Source organism: Gracilinanus agilis, chromosome 3 (assembly GCF_016433145.1).
Source record: "Gracilinanus agilis isolate LMUSP501 chromosome 3, AgileGrace, whole genome shotgun sequence".
NCBI classification, from domain to species: Eukaryota; Metazoa; Chordata; class Mammalia; order Didelphimorphia; family Didelphidae; genus Gracilinanus; species Gracilinanus agilis.
In genome coordinates, this window is record NC_058132.1 from 14,814,052 (window position 1) to 14,836,176 (window position 22,125).

At 35.8% G+C, this 22,125-nt stretch overlaps 2 protein-coding genes across 2 annotated transcripts in view; both read right to left on the reverse strand.

Annotated features, from left to right (window-relative positions):
• Positions 1 to 22,125, reverse strand: part of LOC123240770 (zinc finger protein 91-like) — a 730,881-nt gene that overhangs the window by 429,395 nt on the left and 279,361 nt on the right. The window lies entirely within an intron of this gene.
• On the reverse strand, positions 17,200 to 18,123 carry LOC123239048 (vomeronasal type-1 receptor 1-like). Its single transcript, XM_044666318.1, has one exon. The coding sequence runs from the start codon at positions 18,121 to 18,123 to the stop codon at positions 17,200 to 17,202; it is 924 nt and encodes a 307-aa protein (XP_044522253.1).

A 22,125-nucleotide genomic window follows, 5' to 3' on the forward strand; every position in this document is an offset into this window, starting at 1 on the left:
ACAAAACTGATTCTTTCTCCATACAATTTCTGGAGTTATTGTTTTGAACAATAGTATTATTTTGAAAAATTATTTAAATACCAAGTGGAGACCTAGATTTTACAAGAAACCTCTTTTTGGGACCCAAGGTACAATTTGCCATAGATTGTCTGTATAAACAGAAGTTTTATGAGGAAGTGAAATATGGAGAAGTTTACTTTGAAATTCCAGGTTTTCTCTGAAATCTAGCATTGGGAACTTAACTCACTAAAATGGTTAGGATCATTAACAATAACAATAACAATAACTTGAATGAAGAAAACAAAAAGAAGCATGAAATGCATCTTAATATGCATTTAGAAAACCAGTTTTTTGTTCCATTTTCTTGGAGTTATATGGCTATGTCATGTAGTCATTTCTTTGTAGGAAGAATGAGAAAAATCATTTCATAGAAGAGGAAAAATATTTCAAAGTAGCTCTTTCAGTGGAGGGGAAAATGTTCAGGGGACAGGTGACTCTTGAAACTCATTCACATTTCTGACATAAATTGGTTGAAAGAAGGAAAATATATGTAAATATTCAATAGAAGTGTTTCTTACCCCACGATAAATAAAACAGGAAGGGAACAGGAGAAAAAAATGGACTAATGAAAAGGAGAACTGATAAAAGAAAGCATTGATCAGAATACTACCTTAATGGCCATAATGAGAAGAGGTTTAATGTAAGATCAAAATCGTGGTAGCCATAAAACTTTAGTTCTAGAAGTAGTTCTATCACTTCCTACAATATTGAAGAATACAAATTATTGCTGAGTCTTGGGTTGTCATTTTCCCTCTTTTTAAAAATGAATAATTTGTACTAGCACATAATTTCTTAGAATCTATGAACAATTTTGTTTAATGTCTTTGAATGTATGACAACATAATTAGTTTACTGGGCAATCATTTATCTTTTATTTTGTCCATTTAATAACAATATTTTGTGGAGGGTATAGGTTTTCAGCATACCGACAAGACAATTCCTGACACAAATAAGAATAGTATAGCTCAGTACTGTCTATATAGTGAAGAAAACATTCTAGTTAAGTGGGGTAAAACCTTGCTAAAAACTGGAGTTGTCCGAAGGAACAAGGAAATGAGTCAGGGGGTCTCTCAACCGTTGGAGTTCTTCAAGAAAGCTATGAGAACAGGGCCGCTGAGTAGCTCAGTGGATTGAGAGTCAGATCTAGAGACGGGAGGTCCTAGATTCAAATCTGGCCGCAGACACTTCCCAGCTGTGTGACTCTGGGCAAGTCACTTGACCCTCACTCTTCTGCCTTGAAATCATTCCAAGATGGAAGGCAAGGGTTAAAAAAAGTAAGAAAGAAAGGAAGGAAGAAAGGAAGGAAGGAAGGAAGCCGTGAGAATACTAGAATTAGGGTCACATTTTGGGAAGAGTGAATAGAAGGTTTTGATTTTGTGAAAAGTTAAAGGAATCCAGGGAGATCTCCTGTGCTCACTTCAAGATTTGTGATTATATTTTAGATTCACATGAAGTAATAGTTCAGGAAAGGGAGAGGTCCCTTTCAATTCCTATTGTCAGGGAAAGCTTCACACAAAAGGGGGAGGCACGAATTGGGATAAAAAAAAACAATTAAATAAATTTTGTCATATCTTAGCAACACAGATTTTGAAATCTATTTTTGGGACACTAAATTCAGCACCATTCTTTGCTCTTATGAACAAATTGTGGAGCTCTGAAAGAAGTCAAATTATGGCACTTAGAACAATGAATTTTAACTGCTGTGGAGAATTCAGAGGCAATAGTAAGCTCAAGCAGGAAAGGGAGGATCAGATCATATGGGCAACTTTGAATCATGTTAATTGAGTGAATGGAAAGGAAACTGGAAATGTAGGATTAAAAATATTATAATCTCCATATATACTGTCAGCTTTCCCTCCCATAATCCCCAAATGCTATGCTTTAACAAAAGAAAGCCTTTAGATAATTTGAGCAGAAAGATGACAACATAGGAACAGTTTTGTAAACAGATAAGAGAGAAGGGAAGGAAGATATTTTTCCCCAAGAAATTAAGAAAAGGAAGATGAGAAGCAATAAATGAAGAGATCTGAGAGCAGAAAGGGTAATAGGAAGAGCATAAAGAAAAGAAGAACATCAAGGAGAGAGACAAATGTAATAGGTGACTTAGTCAGAAAGAGGAAAATCGAGACATCAGAGGGATGAAAAATAAGAGAGAGACAACTACCATGGAGGAAGCCCAGGTGATTACATGACTTCAGATAATCTATATCACTCAACAGAGAGAAGGACTTGCATAGTAGCAGCTTAAATTTTAGGGGAAAAAAAGGAGAGGCATGAGAGTAGAAAGTCAACGATCAGAGGTGGCATATGATAAGAGTGACACTGAGGAAAATATTCAAGTCCAGAAAAGTGAATGAGATCCAAGAGATGCTGGAGTCAGGAACATTAGTTAGATGTATTATTAATTGTTAGCAGAAATGATGAGGCTTTGATTAGTGGAGATTTCATCATAGAAAGAGCTATGATAGGAGGCAGAAGAAAAACTCTTACTCAAGTTCCCCAGTAGTTGGAGGTTTCTTTTACTGCCCCCAGAAGAATGAGGTCTCAAATAACACTCTTGTCTACCCAGCAGCTCCTGGAAAAGGTTCCCTGCTTCTAGGTCATTAAGTCTAAGAATTAGACAAAATTTACACTTACCACCAAGGTGTTCTCTGCTGTTGTGATGAAGGACAGAGCTTCACTAAGGAGAATATTTGCCTTGGAATATGGATGTTTATGTGACAGGTCCTGCTTATAAGGACTACCATGTCTGAGCCTATCTGCTCCCAGGGCACTGGTTATTGTGTCATGGGCAAGATAAAAGCCAGTGTCTACCATGGGAATCCATAATGTACTCAAAGAAGTAAACTTTTAAACCCTAATCATATAACCTTCAGGAATTTCTAAGGCTTAGGGAATTTCCCCAACTGAGATTCCTAATGAATTCTACCAATAATCAAATAAATTATCAAAAGCAAAGGGGAGAGAAACTTTCCTGGGCTCCCAGGGACACATGCTCAGCTAATCTATCACAAGCAGAGGGACAAGATAATTTTCTGTTCTGTGCGCTGCTTGCTTCTTTAGTAATCAAGTTCTCATTTCTGGAAGACACATGGAGATGCCCTAGAAAGGAAACTGAAGTTGGGAGTCATTGATTAAAAGTCTATATCTGTTCTTTTATTGTGTGATAATAAACAAGTTAGTTCATATTGGTAACATCAGAATTTCTTAGTCATTAAGTGGGAATAACTAAACTTTTAGAAGAAATAAAATCACTTTGTTTATAGTTTCAGAACCATATCCAGTTCAGAAACTATAATATAATTTTTAATGTAGTTCTATATAAAAACTATAACATAGTTTTTAGAACTACATGCAGTGTCGGGAACTCTATATCATTTAGGAAGCTTAAAACAAATACTATTTCCTCATTCTTCTTCAGTATTGTTAATTAAATTTTATAGCAAATTTCACAGTGAAGGCATTCTACCAAGGTCTTGATAGGAGCTAAAAAGAATCTGTTCACTTTATCAATTTATTATGTGAGTGAGGTGAAAGTGGGATACTCCAAAGCACCTATTTGACATAATGGACTCACTTTTTCATGGGTGGATGCTTTCTTTTATTTTGACTCAAAAATATCAGCAATTTGAACGAAATGATGAATTGCTCACATTTTAGCTATAAACATTCAATTTGGTGAAAAATATATAGCAATAAAACTCAGGTGAACAGAGGAGACACTGAAAATTGGCTTTTTACCTCTCCCTTTGTTAACAATGCCTCCTAAGCCTGATCTGTTGGTGATTCACACCAGTCACCAACTTCACTTTTAAACATTTAAAGCTGAATATAGGTAGAGAAAATTAGGCAACACTTTTGAGTGAGTCCTCTACAAATTTACATTATATAATGGCAACTGAGCACCCAATGCCATTAGGCTGTCCTACTACAACTCTGATATAACCTTACTAACCTCTTATCTCTGAAGGCTCTTCCAAATACTTTCATCCCTCTGAAAACTTTCTGTGAATTCTTAACTCCAACTCATTCATATGAGAATCTTGCTTCATATTTTTTGGGAAAAAGTTAAACTCAGTCTTTTCTTGTCTTATTCATCTTATATCCCTCAGATATTTTCTGTTGTTATCTTCTCCTTTCTTCCACTCACACAAAGTGGCAGACTTATTCTTTGCCAAATCCCACCTTTCCATCTGTGCTAGCAATCCCCTTCTGTCCCATCTCCTCCAAAAGATTGTTCCTTTTTTTTTTTAAGCAACCCTACTTAGGTAAGCAGCATTTTATATTATAGCACTTTTTTGCATAACACAGTTAAGTGAACTGTATTAGAAAATTGCATAATCAATTGTACTTTTTATTTGTTAACTAGAGGGGGAAAAACACTTCATTAAGGAAAATCAAAGTGTCTTAAAGGGTTCCTTCCATCAACTTGAAGGGGTTTCCATACATATTCCAAAATTACACAGGATTAATTAAAAAAATTCTCCTTTCATAATCCTCCATATGAACATCAAGTTAGAAGTCTAATTTGATTATGTTACCTATAAGGATGAAAATACAATAATTAGAGAAAGAATTTCATCTGAATGAGGCTAGGGAAAATACACTTCGTGGAGAATATTACACAAGATGAAGGGGACACTAAAGATAGGAAGAACAATTAGGGATTTCTGAAACAATTTCTTTTAAGGGTAAAGAAACCCCTAGATTAGGAGAGGAGATCTTAGCAAGGATAGCGCTAACTAAGATCCTAAAAATCAATTCTAACACTTGCTCCAGAATCTCTTTAGGGTCTGTTTCCTATGCTTTTAAGACAAGGTCTCAAAAGTACCCAATTATCTCCTAGAATATATTCTCCCTTCCCAAGCCATTAAATGTAAATTTGAGTATAGAAGACTTTCAGTAGACTAATCTCTGAATCTGTGATAAAGGACAGGCTCCCAAAAGAAAGTATATGCCTAGGTTTTTTTTTGGTGTGTGAATGTGTTTTGAGTTTGTATGTGTGATGGGCCAGGTAAATTCTAGATTTAAAGACTGAAGGGCTGTATCTAAAACTTTCATTGTCGCTTCATGTGTATGACAAGTAATATGGCCTTCCAAGGGGAAAGGTGAAATACATGTGAAGAAGTGAATTTCTATATCAGGTTCAAATCACCTTCAGAAATTTCTAATGATTGGAGGAGATTCTTTTTTTCGGGATTACCATTGAAAGATGACAAGGATGAAACAATCAACTGAGAGCAGAGAGGAGAGAAATTTTCCTAGGTCCCAGAGACAAGAAGTAGAACTATTGACTAATAAGTCATGGCTGAGGGGTAGTGTGGAGAGGGGAGAATGGGAATTATAAAGCCTGATTGAATACTTCTTCTTTAATGGCATTTCTGGGAATTACACTGTGATATCTTGGAAGCAACATTGAATTGGGGAATTCTTTGTTAAAAACCTTTACTCTCTCATAGTTATGAGATAATAAATGTCCAGTTGACCTTTAACATTCACATTTCTACTTCATTAAATGAAACTAATTAACCTCTTGTAATCAATGTATCATTTTTGCTAATATCTAAGGAATTGAAGACAATATTAGAAATCTAATATTCCCCTTGAAGAATATTGCTTATTAATATTTTGGGCAAGATTTTTCAAAATGTTACCAACTAAAGTCACCTGAAAGCAGGAGGGAGAGACAAAAGGCAAATTGACTCAAATGAATTAAACCAACAAGACCAATTTGACTACTATCCCCTCAAAAATTTATTAATGGTAGCAAAGGACCCAGAAATTAGGAATCTTGGGAATAGAAATGTTTCCAGCTCAATACCCACAGTCATCACTATAGAAGTCATTGCTGTGGGGACATATTCTGACAACTTATTGAAAAGCCAAAAAAGAAAAGCTCTCTCCCCAAAATGCTCTTCACAATGAAGCAGTTCAACATTAGATACTACTATGAATTATCAGTGAAAGTAACATTAAAAAGAGAGGGTACTGGGACTTCTGGGTTAAGATGGTTGCAGAGTAGAATCAGGGCACTTTTACTCTCCTCACTACTGCCCACCAGCATACCTCCAAAGGACCAAAAAACCAAATCTAGATGAAAGAAGGGACCCCACAATAGGGCACAATATTGAAGGTACATGGGATTTGGGCACTTCCATGATATAAGAGAGGGGAAATAGCTCCCATCAAAATGTGAGCTGATCAACCCTCCTCTATCCCACCCACAGTACCAGAGTCAGAGGTTGGGTACCAGAGTTAGAGTGAGCAGGAGCACAAAATCTAGCTCCTTGGCAGCTAACTGGCACCACTAGGAGCTTGCCCCTGAGAGCAGCAAGACTTGAGACCCCAGGAGGCTGGAGACCTTCCACACAGGAGTGGGGCTGAGAGAGGCAGCAGACAGTGGAAGCAGCTCAGTGCACTAAGACTCAGGGAAAATCTCAAGTGGAGGAACAAACTTTGGCCAATTGCTGGGCCTGGGGCAGCCAACTTGGACCATGGGGGCTTGTCCATGAAAACAGCTAGACCAGAGATCCCAGGAGGCTGGGGAGCTCAGACCTAGGGGGCAAGAGTGAGGCTGAGAGGGGCTGCAGACAGCAGAGGCCTAGCAGACAGTGGAAGTCAGGAGACTTTTTTTTCCCCCATGATTTTTAAACATTTATTAATATTCATTTTTAACATGGTTACATGATTATATGATTCATGCTCCTACTTTCCCCTTCACCCCCCGCACTCCCCCCACCCATGGCCGATGCACATTTCCACTGGTTTTAACATGTGCCATTGATCAAGACCAATTTCCATATTGTTGGTAGTTGCATTGGTGTGGTAGTTTCGAGTCCACATCCCCAATCATGTCCACCCCGACCCATGCGTTCAAGCAGTTGTTTTTCTTCTATGTTTCCTCTCCTGTAGTTCTTCCTCTGAATGTGGGTAGCATCTTTACCCTAAATCCCTCAGAGCTGTCCTGGGTCATTGCATTGCTGCTGGTACAGGAGCCCATTACATTCGATTTTACCACAGTATGTCAGTCTCTGTGTACAATGTTCTTCTGGTTCTGCTCCTTTCGCTCTGCATCAGTTCCTGGAGGTCTCTCCAGTTCACTTGGAACTCCTCCAGTTTATTATTCCTTTTAGCACAATAGTATTCCATCACCAACATATACCACAATTTGTTCAGCCATTCCCCAATTGAAGGACATACCCTCCTTTTCCAGTTCTTTGCCACAACAAAAAGCGCAGCTATGAATATTTTCGTACAAGTCTGTTTATCTATGATCTCTTTGGGGTACAAACCCAATAATGGTATGGCTGGATCAAAGGGCAGGCATTCTTTTATAGCCCTTTGAGCATGATTCCAAATTGCCATCCAGAATGGTTGGATCAGTTCACAGCTCCATCAGCAATGCATTAATGTCCCAATTTTGTCACATCACCTTCAGCATTCATTACTCTCCCCTTCTTTCATTTTAGCCAATCTGCTAGGTGTGAGGTGATACCTCAGAGTTGTTTTGATTTGCATTTCTCTAATTATTAGAGATTTAGAACACTTTCTCATGTGCTTATTGATAGTTTTGATTTCTTTATCTGAAAATCGCTTATTCATGTCTCTTGCCCATTTATCAATTGGGGAATGGCTTGATTTTTTTATACAATTGATTAAACTCCTTGTATAATTGGTTAATTAGACCCCTGTCAGAGTTTTTTGTATTAAAGATTTTTTCCCAATTTGTTTTTTCCCTTCTGATTTTGACTACATTGTTTTTGTTTGTACAAAAGCTTTTTAGTTTAATATAATCAAAACCATTTAATTTACATTTTGTAATTTTCTTTACTCCTGCTTGGTTTTAAAATCTTTCCTTTCCCAGAGATCTGACAAGTATACTATTCTGTGTTCACTTAACTTATTTATAGTTTCCCTCTTTATATTCAAGTCATTCACCCATTCTGAATATATCTTGGTGTAGGGTGTGAGGTGTTGATCTAAATTTAATCTCTCCCATATTGTTTTCTAAATTTCCCAGCAGTTTCTGTCAAATAGTGGATTCATGTCTATAAATATAGAAATTAGTATTTTAATTAAAGCCATGCTGATAGATAAAGTCATTAGACCACGTGCTTCTAAGAATTCAAAACTCCTGCCTGCACCATTATTGTTACCTCTGGTTTCTTCCTGAGTCTGCTAGCCAAGAGGCTTCCTTTTGGATACTACTCCCATTTAAACAGTCGATTTTATTAATTTCTCCCTTGATTTTCAGTATGTCTAATTTAGTTTTCATCTGGGGATTTTTAATTTGCTTGTTTTCTAGTTTTTTGAGTTGCATGCCCAATTCATTGATCTCTGCCCTCCCTAATTTGTTAATATATGCACTCAAGGATATAAATTTTCCCTTGAGTACTGCCTTGGCCGCAACCCACAGAGTTTGGTAGGATGTCTCATCATTGTCATTCTCTTCCATGAAATTGTTGATTGTTTCTATGATTTCTTCTTTGACTAATTGGTTTTGGAGAATCATATTATTTAATTTCAAATTAGTTTTTGATTTTCCTGTCCAGGTGCCCTTACTAATTATTATTTTTATTGCATTATGATCTGAGAAGGTTACATTTATTATTTCTGCTCTTTTGCATTTGTTTGCAATGTTTCTATGCCCTATTACATGGTCAATCTTTATGAATGGACCATGTGCAGCTGAAAAGAAGGTGTATTCCTTTTGGTCCCAATTTATTTTTCTCCACATATCAATTAAATCTAATTTTTCTAGGACTTCATTCACCTCCCTTACCTCTTTCTTATTTATTTTTTGGTTTGATTTATCTAGATCTGAAAGGGGAATATTTAGATCTCCCACTATTATGGTTTTCCTATCTATTTCCTTCTTGAGCTCTGCCAGTTTCTCCTTTATGAATTTGGATGCTATGCCACTTGGTGCGTACATATTGAGCAGTGTTATTTCCTTATTGTTTATACTGCTTTTAATCAGGATGTAATGACCTTCCCTGTCTTTTTTAATCATATCTATTTTTATTTTGGCTTTGTCAGAAATCATAATAGCCACTCCTGCCTTCTTTTTCTCATTTGATGCCCAAAAGATTTTGCTCAAGCCCTGAACCTTAAACTTGTGTATATCCACCCGCCTCATATGTGTTTCTTGTAGACAACATATGGTAGGATTTTTGATTCTAATCCACTCTGCTATTTGCTTCCATTTTATGAGCGAGTTCATCCCATTCACATTCAGAGTTATAATTATCAGTTGTGTATTCATTGACATTTTTTTATCCTCTCCTAGTCCTACCCCTTCTTCTTACACTATTTCCTTTTAAACCAGTGGCTCGCTTTAAGCTGGTATCCCTTATCCCCTCCCTTGATTAACTTTCCTTTCTACCCCCTCCCTTGTTATTCCCCTCTTTTTATTTTTAAAGGCCTAATGAATTCCCTCCCCCTTCTTCTCCCCTCTCATTTTTGACCTCCCCACTCCCCTGCTTCCCTTTGTTTATTCCTTCTGACTTTCTCAGTAGGGTTAGATAGAGTTTTATATCACAATGGATAATATAGGTACTCTTCCCTCTCTGGGTTGATTACACTGAGAGTAAGGTTTAAATATTACCTCTTAATGCTCTCTTCCTCTCCTTCTTATAATAGTATTTGCCCCCCCTTCCCATGCCCTCTTTGTGTTTAATAGAATATCCTATTTTTCTTATTCAATCAAGTTTCTCTTGGTGTCCCCTACTAATCACCTCCCTCTTTCCTACCTTCCATATCATCTTAGACCATTTAGTATTCCACCCTCTCCCTATGAATTATTCTTCCGTTTACTATAATAGTGAATACTATAATAGTGAATAGAGTTCACTACAGAGAATTATACATAGCATTTCTCCACATAGTAATACAGATAATTAGATCTTATTGAAGCCCTTAAAGAGACAAATTTAAAAATTATGAGTTTTCTTTCTTTCCCCTCTGTTTCTTATTTAACTTTTTATGTTTCTCTTGATTTTTGTGGTTGGATATCAAACTTTCCATTAATCCTGGTCTTTTCTGTGCAAATACTTGGAAATCTTCAATTTTGTTGAATGCCCATACTTTCCCCTGGAAGTATATAGTCAGTTTTGATGGGTAGTTCATCCGTGGTTGAAGGCCCAGCTCTCTTGCCTTTCTGAATATCATATTCCAAGTCTTGAGGTCTTTTAGCTTAGAGGCTGCCAGATCCTGTGTGATCCTGATTGGTGCTCCTTGATATTTGAATTGTCTCTTTCTGGCTTCTTGTAAGATTTTTTTCTTTTACTTGAAAGCTCTTGAATTTGGCTATTATATTCCTGGGTGTTGAGTTTTCTGGGTCCAGTGTAGAGGGTGATCTATGGATCCTTTCAATGTCTATATTGCCCTCTTGTAGAACTTCAGGGCAATTTTGCTGAATAATTTCTTTAAGTATGGAGTCCAAATTCCTATTAATTTCTGCTTTTTCAGGAAGACCAACGATTTTCAAATTGTCTCTTCTATCCCTGTTTTCTTGATCTGTCAATTTCTCATTGAGATATTTCATGCTTCCTTCTATTTTATCAGTCCTTTGACTTTGTTTTATTTGTTCTTGCTGTCTTGAGAGATCATTAGTTTCTAATTGCTCAATTCTAGCCTTAAGGGACTGGTTTTCGGCTATAATCTTTTGGTTTTCCTTTTCAATCTGGTCATTTCTGGTGTTCAATTTGCTCATCAGTTCATTTGATTTCTGAGCCTCACTTTCCAATTGCAAAATTCTGCCTTTTAAACTGTTATTTTCTTGCCAGATCTCTTCCATCTTCCTCAACATCTCATTGTTTTAACTCTTCCATAGCTTATGACCAGTTTTCATTGTTTTGGGAAGGTTTGGATACTTGTTTGTCCTCCTCTGTTGTCTGGATTTTCTCTGTGAAAAAAGTTGTCGAGTGTTCCAGAGTTTTTCTTGATAATCTTTTTCTTCTGGGGTTTTCGGCTTGCCATTGTTAGCCCCGCCCCTTCTCAGCTTTGTCTTCACACTCAGGGTCTGTCTGCTCTTTCTAGGCTACTGAGGAGGGCTCAGGTCTCCTTGTCCTTGAGGATGAGCCTCCTGGTTGTCCCTGGTCTGCCCCTCTGCACAAGGTTCCTTCAGCAGTCTCAGGGGCTGCCTTTACAGCCACATTCCCATCTGCACAGGGTCCCCACTCGGGGTCCAAGCCTGCGCTCAAGATCTTTGTCCTCTCCTAGGGCTCTGCCTTCCCCCGCGCAGATGCTTGGGAAAGTCCGTGCGCATTGTTTAGCCACTTGGGGTCCTAAATCTTGCAGCTCTCAGGTACAAGTCCTGGAGCTGTCAGTGACTTACTGGGTGCCCCAATCCTGCTTTCAGTCTTGTGAGTTGGCCTTGGTGCTGTGCATGGTGTGGGGTGTGGAAGGGCCTTCTTCCTCTCGCGTTTTAGTGAGAGCTGTTTCACCCCTTTATAGCGTGGAAATGCCCTGATTCCACATACCTTCAATGCTGCGCCCTGTTGTGGGGTCCCTTTGTTCATCTGGATTTGTTTTTATGTCCCCTTGAGGAGTCCTGTATGCTTTGATTAGGAGAGATCGAGCAGCTGCTCCTTACTCTGCCCCCATCTTAACCGGAAGTCAGAAAATCTCCAATAATTCTTAAAATGTCTCTCCTGGACCTATTTTTCAAGATCTGTCATTTTGTCTGAGGTGTTTCATGTTTTCCTTAAAATTTTCATTCTTTTGATTTTGTTTTATAGATTCTTGCTTCCTTGTCAAGTCATTTGCTTCTAGTTGTTGGATTGTAATTTTTAAAGACTAAATTTCATCCCTGGGTTTTTGGCTATCCTCCTTCTGGTCTGATTTTCTTTGTAGGTCATCTTTCACCTCTTTGCCTCATATTCAAGCTGTTCAATTTTGGCTTTCAAGACACTATTTTCTTGTTTTAGTTCATGTATTTTCCATTCCCAATTGTTTTCAGCTTCTTGTAATTGTTTTTTGAATTGTATTTTGAGTTCTTCCAAAGCCTGTCTCCAATTCACTGGTGTTTCTTTGTTTTTTCTTGGTGTTCCTTGGTCCTCCTCTGTTCCATTTGCTTTTTGTTCATTACTTGGATAGAAACTGTCAATTGTAATTTCTTTTTTTCTTTTTCTGTTGTTTACTCATATTTTTTCCTTCTTTACCCCCTGTAACTGGCTGTAATCTTGCTCCTCTGATTATTTCCTGGATCTGTGGATTTGGGCTATTCTGTCCTGAAATGATTTCTTCTCTTCTCTGCTGATTGACTACATTAGCCTGATGGTATTAATGAACCCTGAAGTCAGATCTTCCCCAGCTGGCAGCAGAAGATGAAGATGTAAGTGATTACAGCTACTCTCAGTGCAGTGTATGGGGGAGGGGTGTTGGAGCTTCCCTTTCCTCTGAAGACTTCTTATCTGCCCTATTGATAAGATTAAGCCAGGGCTGAGTTGATGTGTAGAGTTGGATGTGCTTTGAGGCCAAAACCTTGAGAAGAGAGGGGCAAGATCGAATGTTTTAGCTGTGACTAGGCCACTTTCTCTGAGTTTCTTCTCTAGCTGCCTCCCTACCATCTGTGTTCAATGCCCTGAGCCTAGCACAGCTGTGCCAGCAAGCCACTCCCTCTGGTCTAGTGCCCTTGCCCACCCAGAGATTCCAGGAAATGCTGGAGACTCAGCACAGTAAGTGGGGGAGGGGTCCTGGGATCTTCCTTCTTCCTTTCCCTTGAACCCAATAGTTCAAGAATTCAGGATTTTTTGGCATACCTTTTAATTTGAATCCAGCAGGAGGATCACCCAGCTCTGTCCTGTTATTAAATTTGGTTTTCTGTCTCCTTGAGGCACTTTGTTTTTGATTGGTGTGGAAGGATTTTCAGAAGTCTGGACTTTTGCTGCATCTAAGCCACCATCTTCCCAGAAGTCCCACATCAATGCTTTGAGAGCAAAAATTGGATTATTTTGTAGTTGTACTTTTAAAACTTAGCTCTATAATTTCCAAATAGTAAGTATTTATTGAATTCTATATTTATTTCTTCACTTAATAGTTTATTTAACTATTTATCATGTGAGGTATTCTTTGGGAGAGCTAAGTAGCTCATGATATAGAGAGCCAGGCCTGGAGATAGGAGGCCCACAGTTCAAATCTGGCTTCAGATACCTCCTAGCTATGTAATCCTGGGCAAGTCAGTTAATCCCAATTGTTTAGCCATTATTCTTCTTCTGTATTGGATCCAATACATACAAATGGGTCTAGAAGAGTAGGTAAGAATTTTTTTAACGAATATGCTTGCCCTTTTGGACTCATGTTTTACCTAATGGGTACTGATGTTGACCTGACTCACAAAATAATTGTAATATGACTCCTGCAAGGTAGTAGTTGAAAAAAATGTTTATGAGTATTTCACTTGTTGAAGTGTAGCTTGTTAAATTAGTGAAATAGCAGTCTGCACTGATAACTGGATCTATAAAGAATATCCAATTGCAAAGTACCCTTTAAATTTTCCTTTATTCAAATCCCATTAAGGCTCAATTCTATATATTCTGCAAAGAGAATATATAGGAGGTCAATCCACATTTCAGTCCTTGAATCTTTAGGAAAACATCTATTTATTTAATAAAACTGAAGTGAGCAGAACAAGGAAAACAATTTATATAGTAACAGAAAGAAATACATGATGATCAACTCTGGAGGATCTGATCAATAAATATGCTTAACAAATATGCATATTATCATAAGACATTTCTGTATTAGTAATATCAAACAGTGCATATTCTATCATTTCTCTGACAGAACATGCTATTGTGCTTTATCTTCATGATTCTTAATATATTTTATCATTGTTCAAACTTGTTTTTCTTTGAAATTTTTCTTTTTTGATTGTATCACTATTGATTCATCAAAAACTTTCTTTTATTTCATAATATCTTATTCTAAAATTAAATTCCAGTGCATTAATCTTTTAAAATATTAATTTTTTCAGTTACAGATAGAACAAATTTCAAAAATTTTTTATGACATTTTTAGACACAGATTTTCTCCCTCCCTCTCTTCTTTCTACCATTTCCCATAGCTGATAGTCTACTGTAGGTTATACTAATGCTTTCATGTGATACATATTGCTATATTGCTCATACCATGATGAAAGACATATATCACACATACAATAAAAAACACATGAAAGAAATAAAGTGGAAGATTTCATGCTTTTATCTGTAATTAAACATCAACAGTTTCTTTCGTTGGATAATATGTTTCCTCATATGCTTCTTGTGGATATCTTGGGAACTTGCTTTGCTGAGAATATAGTTCTCCAGAATGAGAGTTTATCATCATATATTTCTGTTACTATATACATTATTTTCCTGGTTCAGCTTACTTCAATTTGTAGTAGTTCATATGTCTTTCCAACTTTTTCTGAACTCATTCTGTCTGTCATTAGAACCATATACCAGAACTTGTTAGGTTATTCTGTAAGGGAAAGAAAGCCCCTCATTTTCCAGTTCTTTGCCACTATGAAAATAGCTGCTAAAAATATTTTTGTACAGGTAGGTCATTTTCTCTTATCTCTAATGTCTTTCAGATACAGACAAATAGTGGTATTGCTGGATCAAAGAGTATGCACAGTTTTATTACCCTTAAGCATTTTGCTCTCCAGTATATTTGCATCAGTTTATCAGTGTCCCAATTCTCACATGTTTATACCAACATTTGTCATTTTGCTTTTTGGTCCTGTTAGCTAATCTGGTAATTATGGGGTGGCATGTCTGAGTTGTTTTAATTTTCACTTTTCCACTTTAATTTTCACTCAATTGGAACATTATTTTAGATTTAGTACTTTAAAAATATTTTCTTTCCTCAATTACATGTAATAATTTTCACTATATGTTTTCTGAAATTATAAAATCTAAATTGTCTCCATTTCTTCATTTCCCCCCTCCCAAGAATGGTAAGCAATCTTATCTGAATTATACATGTATTAGCATGCAAAATTTATTTCCATAAGTCATTATTAGAACATACTCATAGAAAATCAAAATCCACAAATAATAATATAAATAAAATAAAGTAAAAGAACAATATACTTTGATTTGCATTCTGACTCAGTTCTTTTTTCTGACTGTCTGTAACATTCTTTGCTATGAATCTGTCAAAATGTCTTGTATCATATTTCAGAGAGTACATCTTTCATGGCTGATCATTGTACAATATTGCTGTTTCTGTGTACAGTGTTCTGCTGGTTCTATTTTTTCATTCTGTATTAATTCATGTAGGTTTTTCTAGCTTTTTCTGAAATCATCTTACTCATCATTTCTTATTATACCATAGTATTCCATCACCATCGTATGCCACAATTTGTTCAGCCATTCTCCAGTTGTTAGACAAACCCTAAAGTTCCAATTTATTACTACTACAAAAGGAATTGCTAAAAATATTTTTGTAAAAGTAGGTTCTTTCCCCTTTTTGTGATCACTTTGGGAAAATGACTTAGTAGTGGTATTACAAAATCAAAGAGTATGAATAATTTTAAAGATCCTTTGGGCATAATTCCAAATTGCCCACCAAAATGGTTGGATCAATTCACTATTCCACTAATAATGCATTAGTATCCCAATTTTGTCAAAATCCCTTCCACATTTATCATTTTCCTTTATTCCATATTGGCCAACATAACATGAGGTATTTCTGAGTTGTTTTAATAAGCATTTCTCTAATCAAGGGTGCTTTAGAACATTTTTTCATATGATTATTGATGTTGATTTTTCATCTGAAAACTGCTTTTTCAAATCTTTTAATCATTTGTCAATTGAGGAATGACTTGTATTCTTTTAAATTCAATGTATTTCTCTACATATTTGAAATATGAGATCTTTATCGGAAAAGGTATCCATATATTTCTGATAACAATATCAGACTTAGATTAAAATTTTGATGTTCAAATACAAATTTCAAGATAATCATAAAAATGGTAAACAAGAAAGAAAAATTTATGGGATTGAATAAGGTCAAAGTGCTTATATTCCTATATAGAAGGACGATATTTTGTAAATCTGAAAATTTTTATTTTTATTAGGTCAGCTGGAAGTAGTATACAAAAGAGGTGGGAATAAGTTGATTAGGATGACATGATGTTAAAGAAAAATCAAGAGGTTAAAAACTTATGGAATACACCCAAAGCCATACTTTGGGGGAAATGTTATGCCTCTTTTTATCAATAAAATAGAGAAAGAGCAGATCAATGGATTGGGCAGGGAACTAAGAAAAAATAGAAAAAGAACAAATTACAGATCCTCAATTAAAGACCAATTTGGAAATCCTGAAAATCAAAGGAAAACTTTGTAAGATAAAAAGTAAGGAAACCATTAAACTAATAAATAAATAAAGGAATTGGTTTGATAAAGAAACACACAAAATAGATAGAGTATTGTTTAATTTGATTGTATATGTATAGGAATATATGCACAAATAAATATATTTATGTACAAGTATACATATCTCAACAGTTACTAATTATAGTTGATTTGTGGTAAGTCAATTAAATTAATATCTAATAATAATTAAGATTTCCAAATTTCTTGAAGGTTTTTTAAATAATGTCTTGAAAGTATTTTATTATTTCATTTTAGCCTGCAAACAACTCTGCAAAATAATTACAATAAGTATACACACTTGTATGTGTGAGAAAATTGAGCTTTAAGGGATGATAAAAACCTTACAAAAGATATAGTATTACTTGATGATAGAGACAACATTTGATTTCAAGTATTTCTGTATTCTGAATTTAGTACTTTATTTTCTACACTGTATTTCATCTCAAAATAGAACCTCATTTGACAGAAAGGAAGTTTTGGTCTGTGACATATTAAAATAGATTTTCAATGATTTTGGAATCATAAAATATGAGCCCAATAAATTAATTCTTTCACTTCCTACCCATATGACAGGGAAAGATATAGAATGTCTACTCTAGTGTAAATTATTCTAAAATGAAAAGGCCCTACAATTCATGATTATTGGAAAAATTCCTATCCTCAATTTCTATAATCCTTTGACCTAAGTGTTAAGCATTGGATTGCTACCAATTTATGAAAGGCATCTGCTTGTCCAAGCATGAGAAGTAAATATTTGTTTGGGAACAAGCAATCATTGAAAACTTTTCTTGCACCTTAGGCGATAACAATATTTGCGGAGTTGGGAATCATAGGATATCAGGACATAGGGACTAATAGTTGGGAAACATGCAGCCATGAACTGTGAAGTGGGTAGGAGAAAGGTTCCATATTTAGCAAATTGAAAAGAAAAAACTGTCAAGATGGAATCAATGGAATAGAAGGAGACATATGTGCACACAAGTAAAAGGATGGCATGTGTGGCTCTTATCTCAGGGAAATTTCTCATAGAAATGTGGAGACTATGAATATGTTGGACATGTTGATGGTGGCTATGCAGAAGAAATATTAGGTAGGCACTGGTCCATATCATGAATCCTATGCAAATGACATCAGGAAGAGAGAAGATAATTATATAAAATAAGATAGTAAATGAGGCAGGACCTGCAACTGAACAATATCCCAGATGCCACCATCTTGTGTTGTTACTCATAAACCTCGAGTTATGCATGATCCCAAGCATAGTGAAATTTATCAACAGGTAGAAGCACCAGCAGAAGAGACAAGAAGAGGCAATGTACTTTGAAGCTTGGACTTTGAATTCACTCCATCTGGAGTTGCTGGGACTGATAGTGATGACCTGAAAAGTGCTTAGGAGGCAAGTAGTGCTGAGGGAAACACTCCTGGACACATTTTTATGGTAATGGATAAGTTTACACCAAAGAGGTTCTAGGAAATTTTTCAAGCCCCAATAGAACATTGACTGAGGGAGACTCCTGGACAGAAGTACATTCAAATTGGCCAAAGTCAAATTGACAAAAATGGAGTCTATGGGCCTTAGTCCATGACCACAGAGGAAAGTACAGATATAAAGGCACAGTAGGAAGGAATTCCCTAGAAGCCCAATTCCAATCTGTGAGACTAAGACAATGGCCAACAACAAATCACTGAGCTTCATTTTCTCTATATCTTGAGAAGAACCAAGGTGATCAAGTACATAAAAAAACCTACAGAAAAACAAGAGATTTAAAGTTTCTGATGATTCTTCTGTAGAGAATAGGGCCTTATTTTGGGAACAGAAAAAGTAGTTTGTGTGATAGATAGAATTCACATAATATTGATCTGAGGTTCTCTTTGACCCTTTTTGATTTTCAAGAAAAATGTGTTGATAGTTGGAAAGTTCAAATATTAGGAAGTTTTTTTGATGAGACAATTCAAATCTCATTCACATCTAAATTGGTTGAAAAATAGAAAATATTCTTCTTACCCAACAGGGAAATAAGAGAACAGAAGTAAGGGAGAGAAAAAGAAGCATTCATAAAAGAAAGCAGAGATTCAGAAGCAAAACTGAAGTTAGAAGAGGAAGAGGTTAAAAAAAATACAAAAAATTAGAAACTAAATGAAAGCCTATCATTTAAGGAATGGCTGAACAAGTTGAAATGGGATATTATTGTGTTATAATGCCTAGTGAGCAAGACTGTTTAAGAAAACATGGTAAGATTTACATGAAATCTTGCAAAGAGAAGAGAAAAGAAAAAGGAGAATATTTTACCCAGAAACAACAGTACTGTAAAGATGATCAACCATGAAATACTAAGGTATTCTGATCAAGATAATGACAGTACTGGAGTGATTTGACATATTCTTCTTCATCTCATGTTACAGATGAGGAACTAAGAGAAACAAGATTGAGTGACTTGGTTAGGCTCATACAATAACTGTCTGAGGCCAGATTTGAAATCAGGAAGATGTCTTTCTGACATCAGCTCTAGCACTTGATGCACTGTTCCACATAGTTCACTTTAAATTGGAGTTATCGGTTTTCAATTTCAAAAGGAGTATTTATGGAAAAGATAGCAAATGGAGGACACTGGGCTTAGGGTTAGTGGTGTTGATTGGCTTGCTAATTTAATTGATCAATAGACCTGGGATTGGATCCCATCATCCAAATTAGGAGACTGGATAGAATGTGCCAAAAAGTCATCCTGTGAATCCAAGGCAAATTCTGTTCACTGCTTTCTCTCAAGTCTGGGATGCCTTTGATTAGCAGATTCAGTAGATGCTGCCCCTGGATTTACTGATGTTCCTGGTAACTTTCATTCAGGAAATCTAGCAAAATCAGAGTTAAAAGTAAAATGTAATAACAATAATATAAAAAATCCACAATTCTATAATGCTAATATGCAAGACAGTTTGTTAAATGCTTTGTTTTTACTATCACATTTTTCCTCCAAACATCCCTGAGAGTTAAGCACTGTTATAATATACATTTTATAGATAAGGTAATTCAGGCAAGCAGAACTGACTCAACCAATGTCCCACAGTTGGTAAGTGCCTGAGGCCAGATTTCATTCCAGATCTTTTTAATTTTATGTTATGAGTTACCCCAAAGTCTTGTTGAAAGTTGGCATTGTACTTATTTTTCAAAGTCCTCAAATATTCTAACCCAATGAAAATAAGAAATTGTATTTATTGCTTTCATGTTATCAATCATAAACCAAGTGATCGTATATAATCTTTTATGTAATAAATGAAGCTATTGTTTTACAAAAGTTGGTCTCACTTATGAAATTAACTGTGTATTCGCATAGTAGTGGAAAAGCAGAGAATTAGTCCGCTATGTTAGAATTTTTAGCTACCATTAAGATTAAAAGTTTCTGCTGGAGGAATATAAATGCAGGATTGTGGTGGGATGGAAGAGAGTAAGTACTGAATCAAAAGAGCTGTTGATAAGAGCTGAACTGATTATTTCACTCATATAGACCACTGTCCTCAAATCTCTCTAAGAATCCTTTTAAAAACTTTGGGCAATTTGTATTTCAGAGCATGTTTGATATACAAGAATTGATCCTATATTAAACAACAAATCAAGGTAAATCTAGATGTCTCTTTGAGTACAAGTCAGACCATAAGTCATTATTCTCAACAATAACAAATTTAACTTTACTAACCTCCCTAAATATAAGATTTACACTTTGGTTTCACAACCAATTGTTTTACTCACTCTAAAGCAATTTTTGACTCTGGAAAAGAACAAGATAGCCTGTAAGATAGTATGCAATTACAAATGCCGCTGATGGGTAGCTAGTACAATTGACAATGCAGATGAGATCAGCATGGCACAACAGAGTCTGTATACTAAAGAAAGATTTCTGGACAAGAGGAGTAAAACCTTGATAAAAAAGTGGAATTGTCCAAAGGAACTATGAAATGACTCAGGAAAAAGAGAGTTCCCAACCCCTGGAGTTTTTCAAGAAAGGTATGAGATCAGAAATAAATTTACATTAAGGGAAGAGTCTATAGAAGGCTTTCACTTAGTGAAGATTAAAAGAAGTGAAAGATCTACTCCACTCTTCTCTAGAATTGTGATTGTATTCTATGAGTCCCATAAAATAATAAGGTTTCAGAGGAGGGAGAGATCACTTTCAATTCCAAAGATGAGAGAAAAGCTTCATGCAGAAAAAGGAGTATGAATTGGGATCAAAAATTTAATTAAAATTAAAAGAGGTCAGTACTGAAGGAAAAGACTAATATCTAGGATAAAAAACACATATTGTATACTGGAATAGATGTAAGAAATCACCTGGTAAAGCCCTTTCCATTTACAAAGGAAGAAACTAAAGTTCAAAGCAGTGAAATAATTTCCTGAAGTTTATTCTTGGCATATGTCAGAGAAAGAATTTTAAATCTGTTCTTCATACACTAAACCTAGTTATCCCTTTGAATAAATTGTGGCACTCAGAAAGTTGAATTATGGCCTTTGGACAATTGTAACTAACTACCATCAAGAATTTGGAGGGAATGGGGAGATAGGACTTAGAAAGGGGGATATGAACTCAAATTATGGACATCTTCAAATGATATGAATTGAGTGATGTTAAAAACATTGGAAATGAGTGATTAAAAGTATTTTGATCTCAAAGTTCCCTCTCAGATTTCTACTGGACAATCTCTAAATCATCTGAATTTGGAGAACTTTTAAAACTTTAACAGAAATAGGAGAATATATTAATAATTCCATAACATGTCAGAGAGAATGGAAGGAAAACATTATTTCAAAGATATTCAGAACCGGATGAAGAAAAACAGAAAATTAAAAGACCTCAGAACAGAAGGAGGAAAAAGTAAAACAGAAAAAGCAGAGCAGCAGTGGAGGAGACCAATGCCATAGGAGGCTCAGTTAGAAAGATGGAAGATGTAAGAGTCATTAAAGGGATGAAAAATAAGAGAGATGATGATCATGGAGGAGGAAAAACAGAGAAGAGGGTGCCAATGATATCAGACTCTCTACAGTAATCAAGAGAGAAGAATCAACATACCAACCTAAATTTCAGAAAGAAGAAGAACCATTAGTGCAGAAATTCAATGGTCAGAGGTGGCAAATGATGAAAGTAATGCTGGGGGAAATTCCCTGGTTTCAAATACTAAATTAGATACAAGAGGTGCTGGAGACAGGAGGAACAGTTTGGTGTCATTGCATTAACTGCTATAAGAAAAAAATTATTTTATTACTTAAGATTTCGGCATAGAGAACATTATTCTGGGATGGAGAAAAAAATTTTTTTAACCTCTTCCATAGTGGAAAGTGCTTTGAGGTTACTTTTCTTGTCCCCAGAAAGACAAGGACTCAAATCAATTTCTGTCTACCTAAGCAGTTTGTGGAAGAAATTCTGTTCCTCAGCCCTTAGATCTAAGTATAATACAGAAAAAAACTTACTATGTTATTCTCCATTGTTGTGATGAAGTATAGCGTTCCTTGCAGGGGAATATTTATCTAGGTATAAGGCTGTGTGTGAGCATGTGTGGCAGATGCTACTTATATGGACTGGATCTTCTGAACCTCTCTGGTCCCATAGCACTTATTATCTTGTCATGGGCAAGACAAATGACACTATCTGCCATGTAAATCTCTAATGTATCCACAAAGTAAACTTTTACACCCAATTAATATAACATTCAG

Coding starts and splice junctions, on each gene's coding strand:
- LOC123239048 (XM_044666318.1), bottom strand. CDS start 18,123: ATGAAGCTCAGTGATTTGTTGTTGGCCATTGTCTTAGTCTCACAGATT.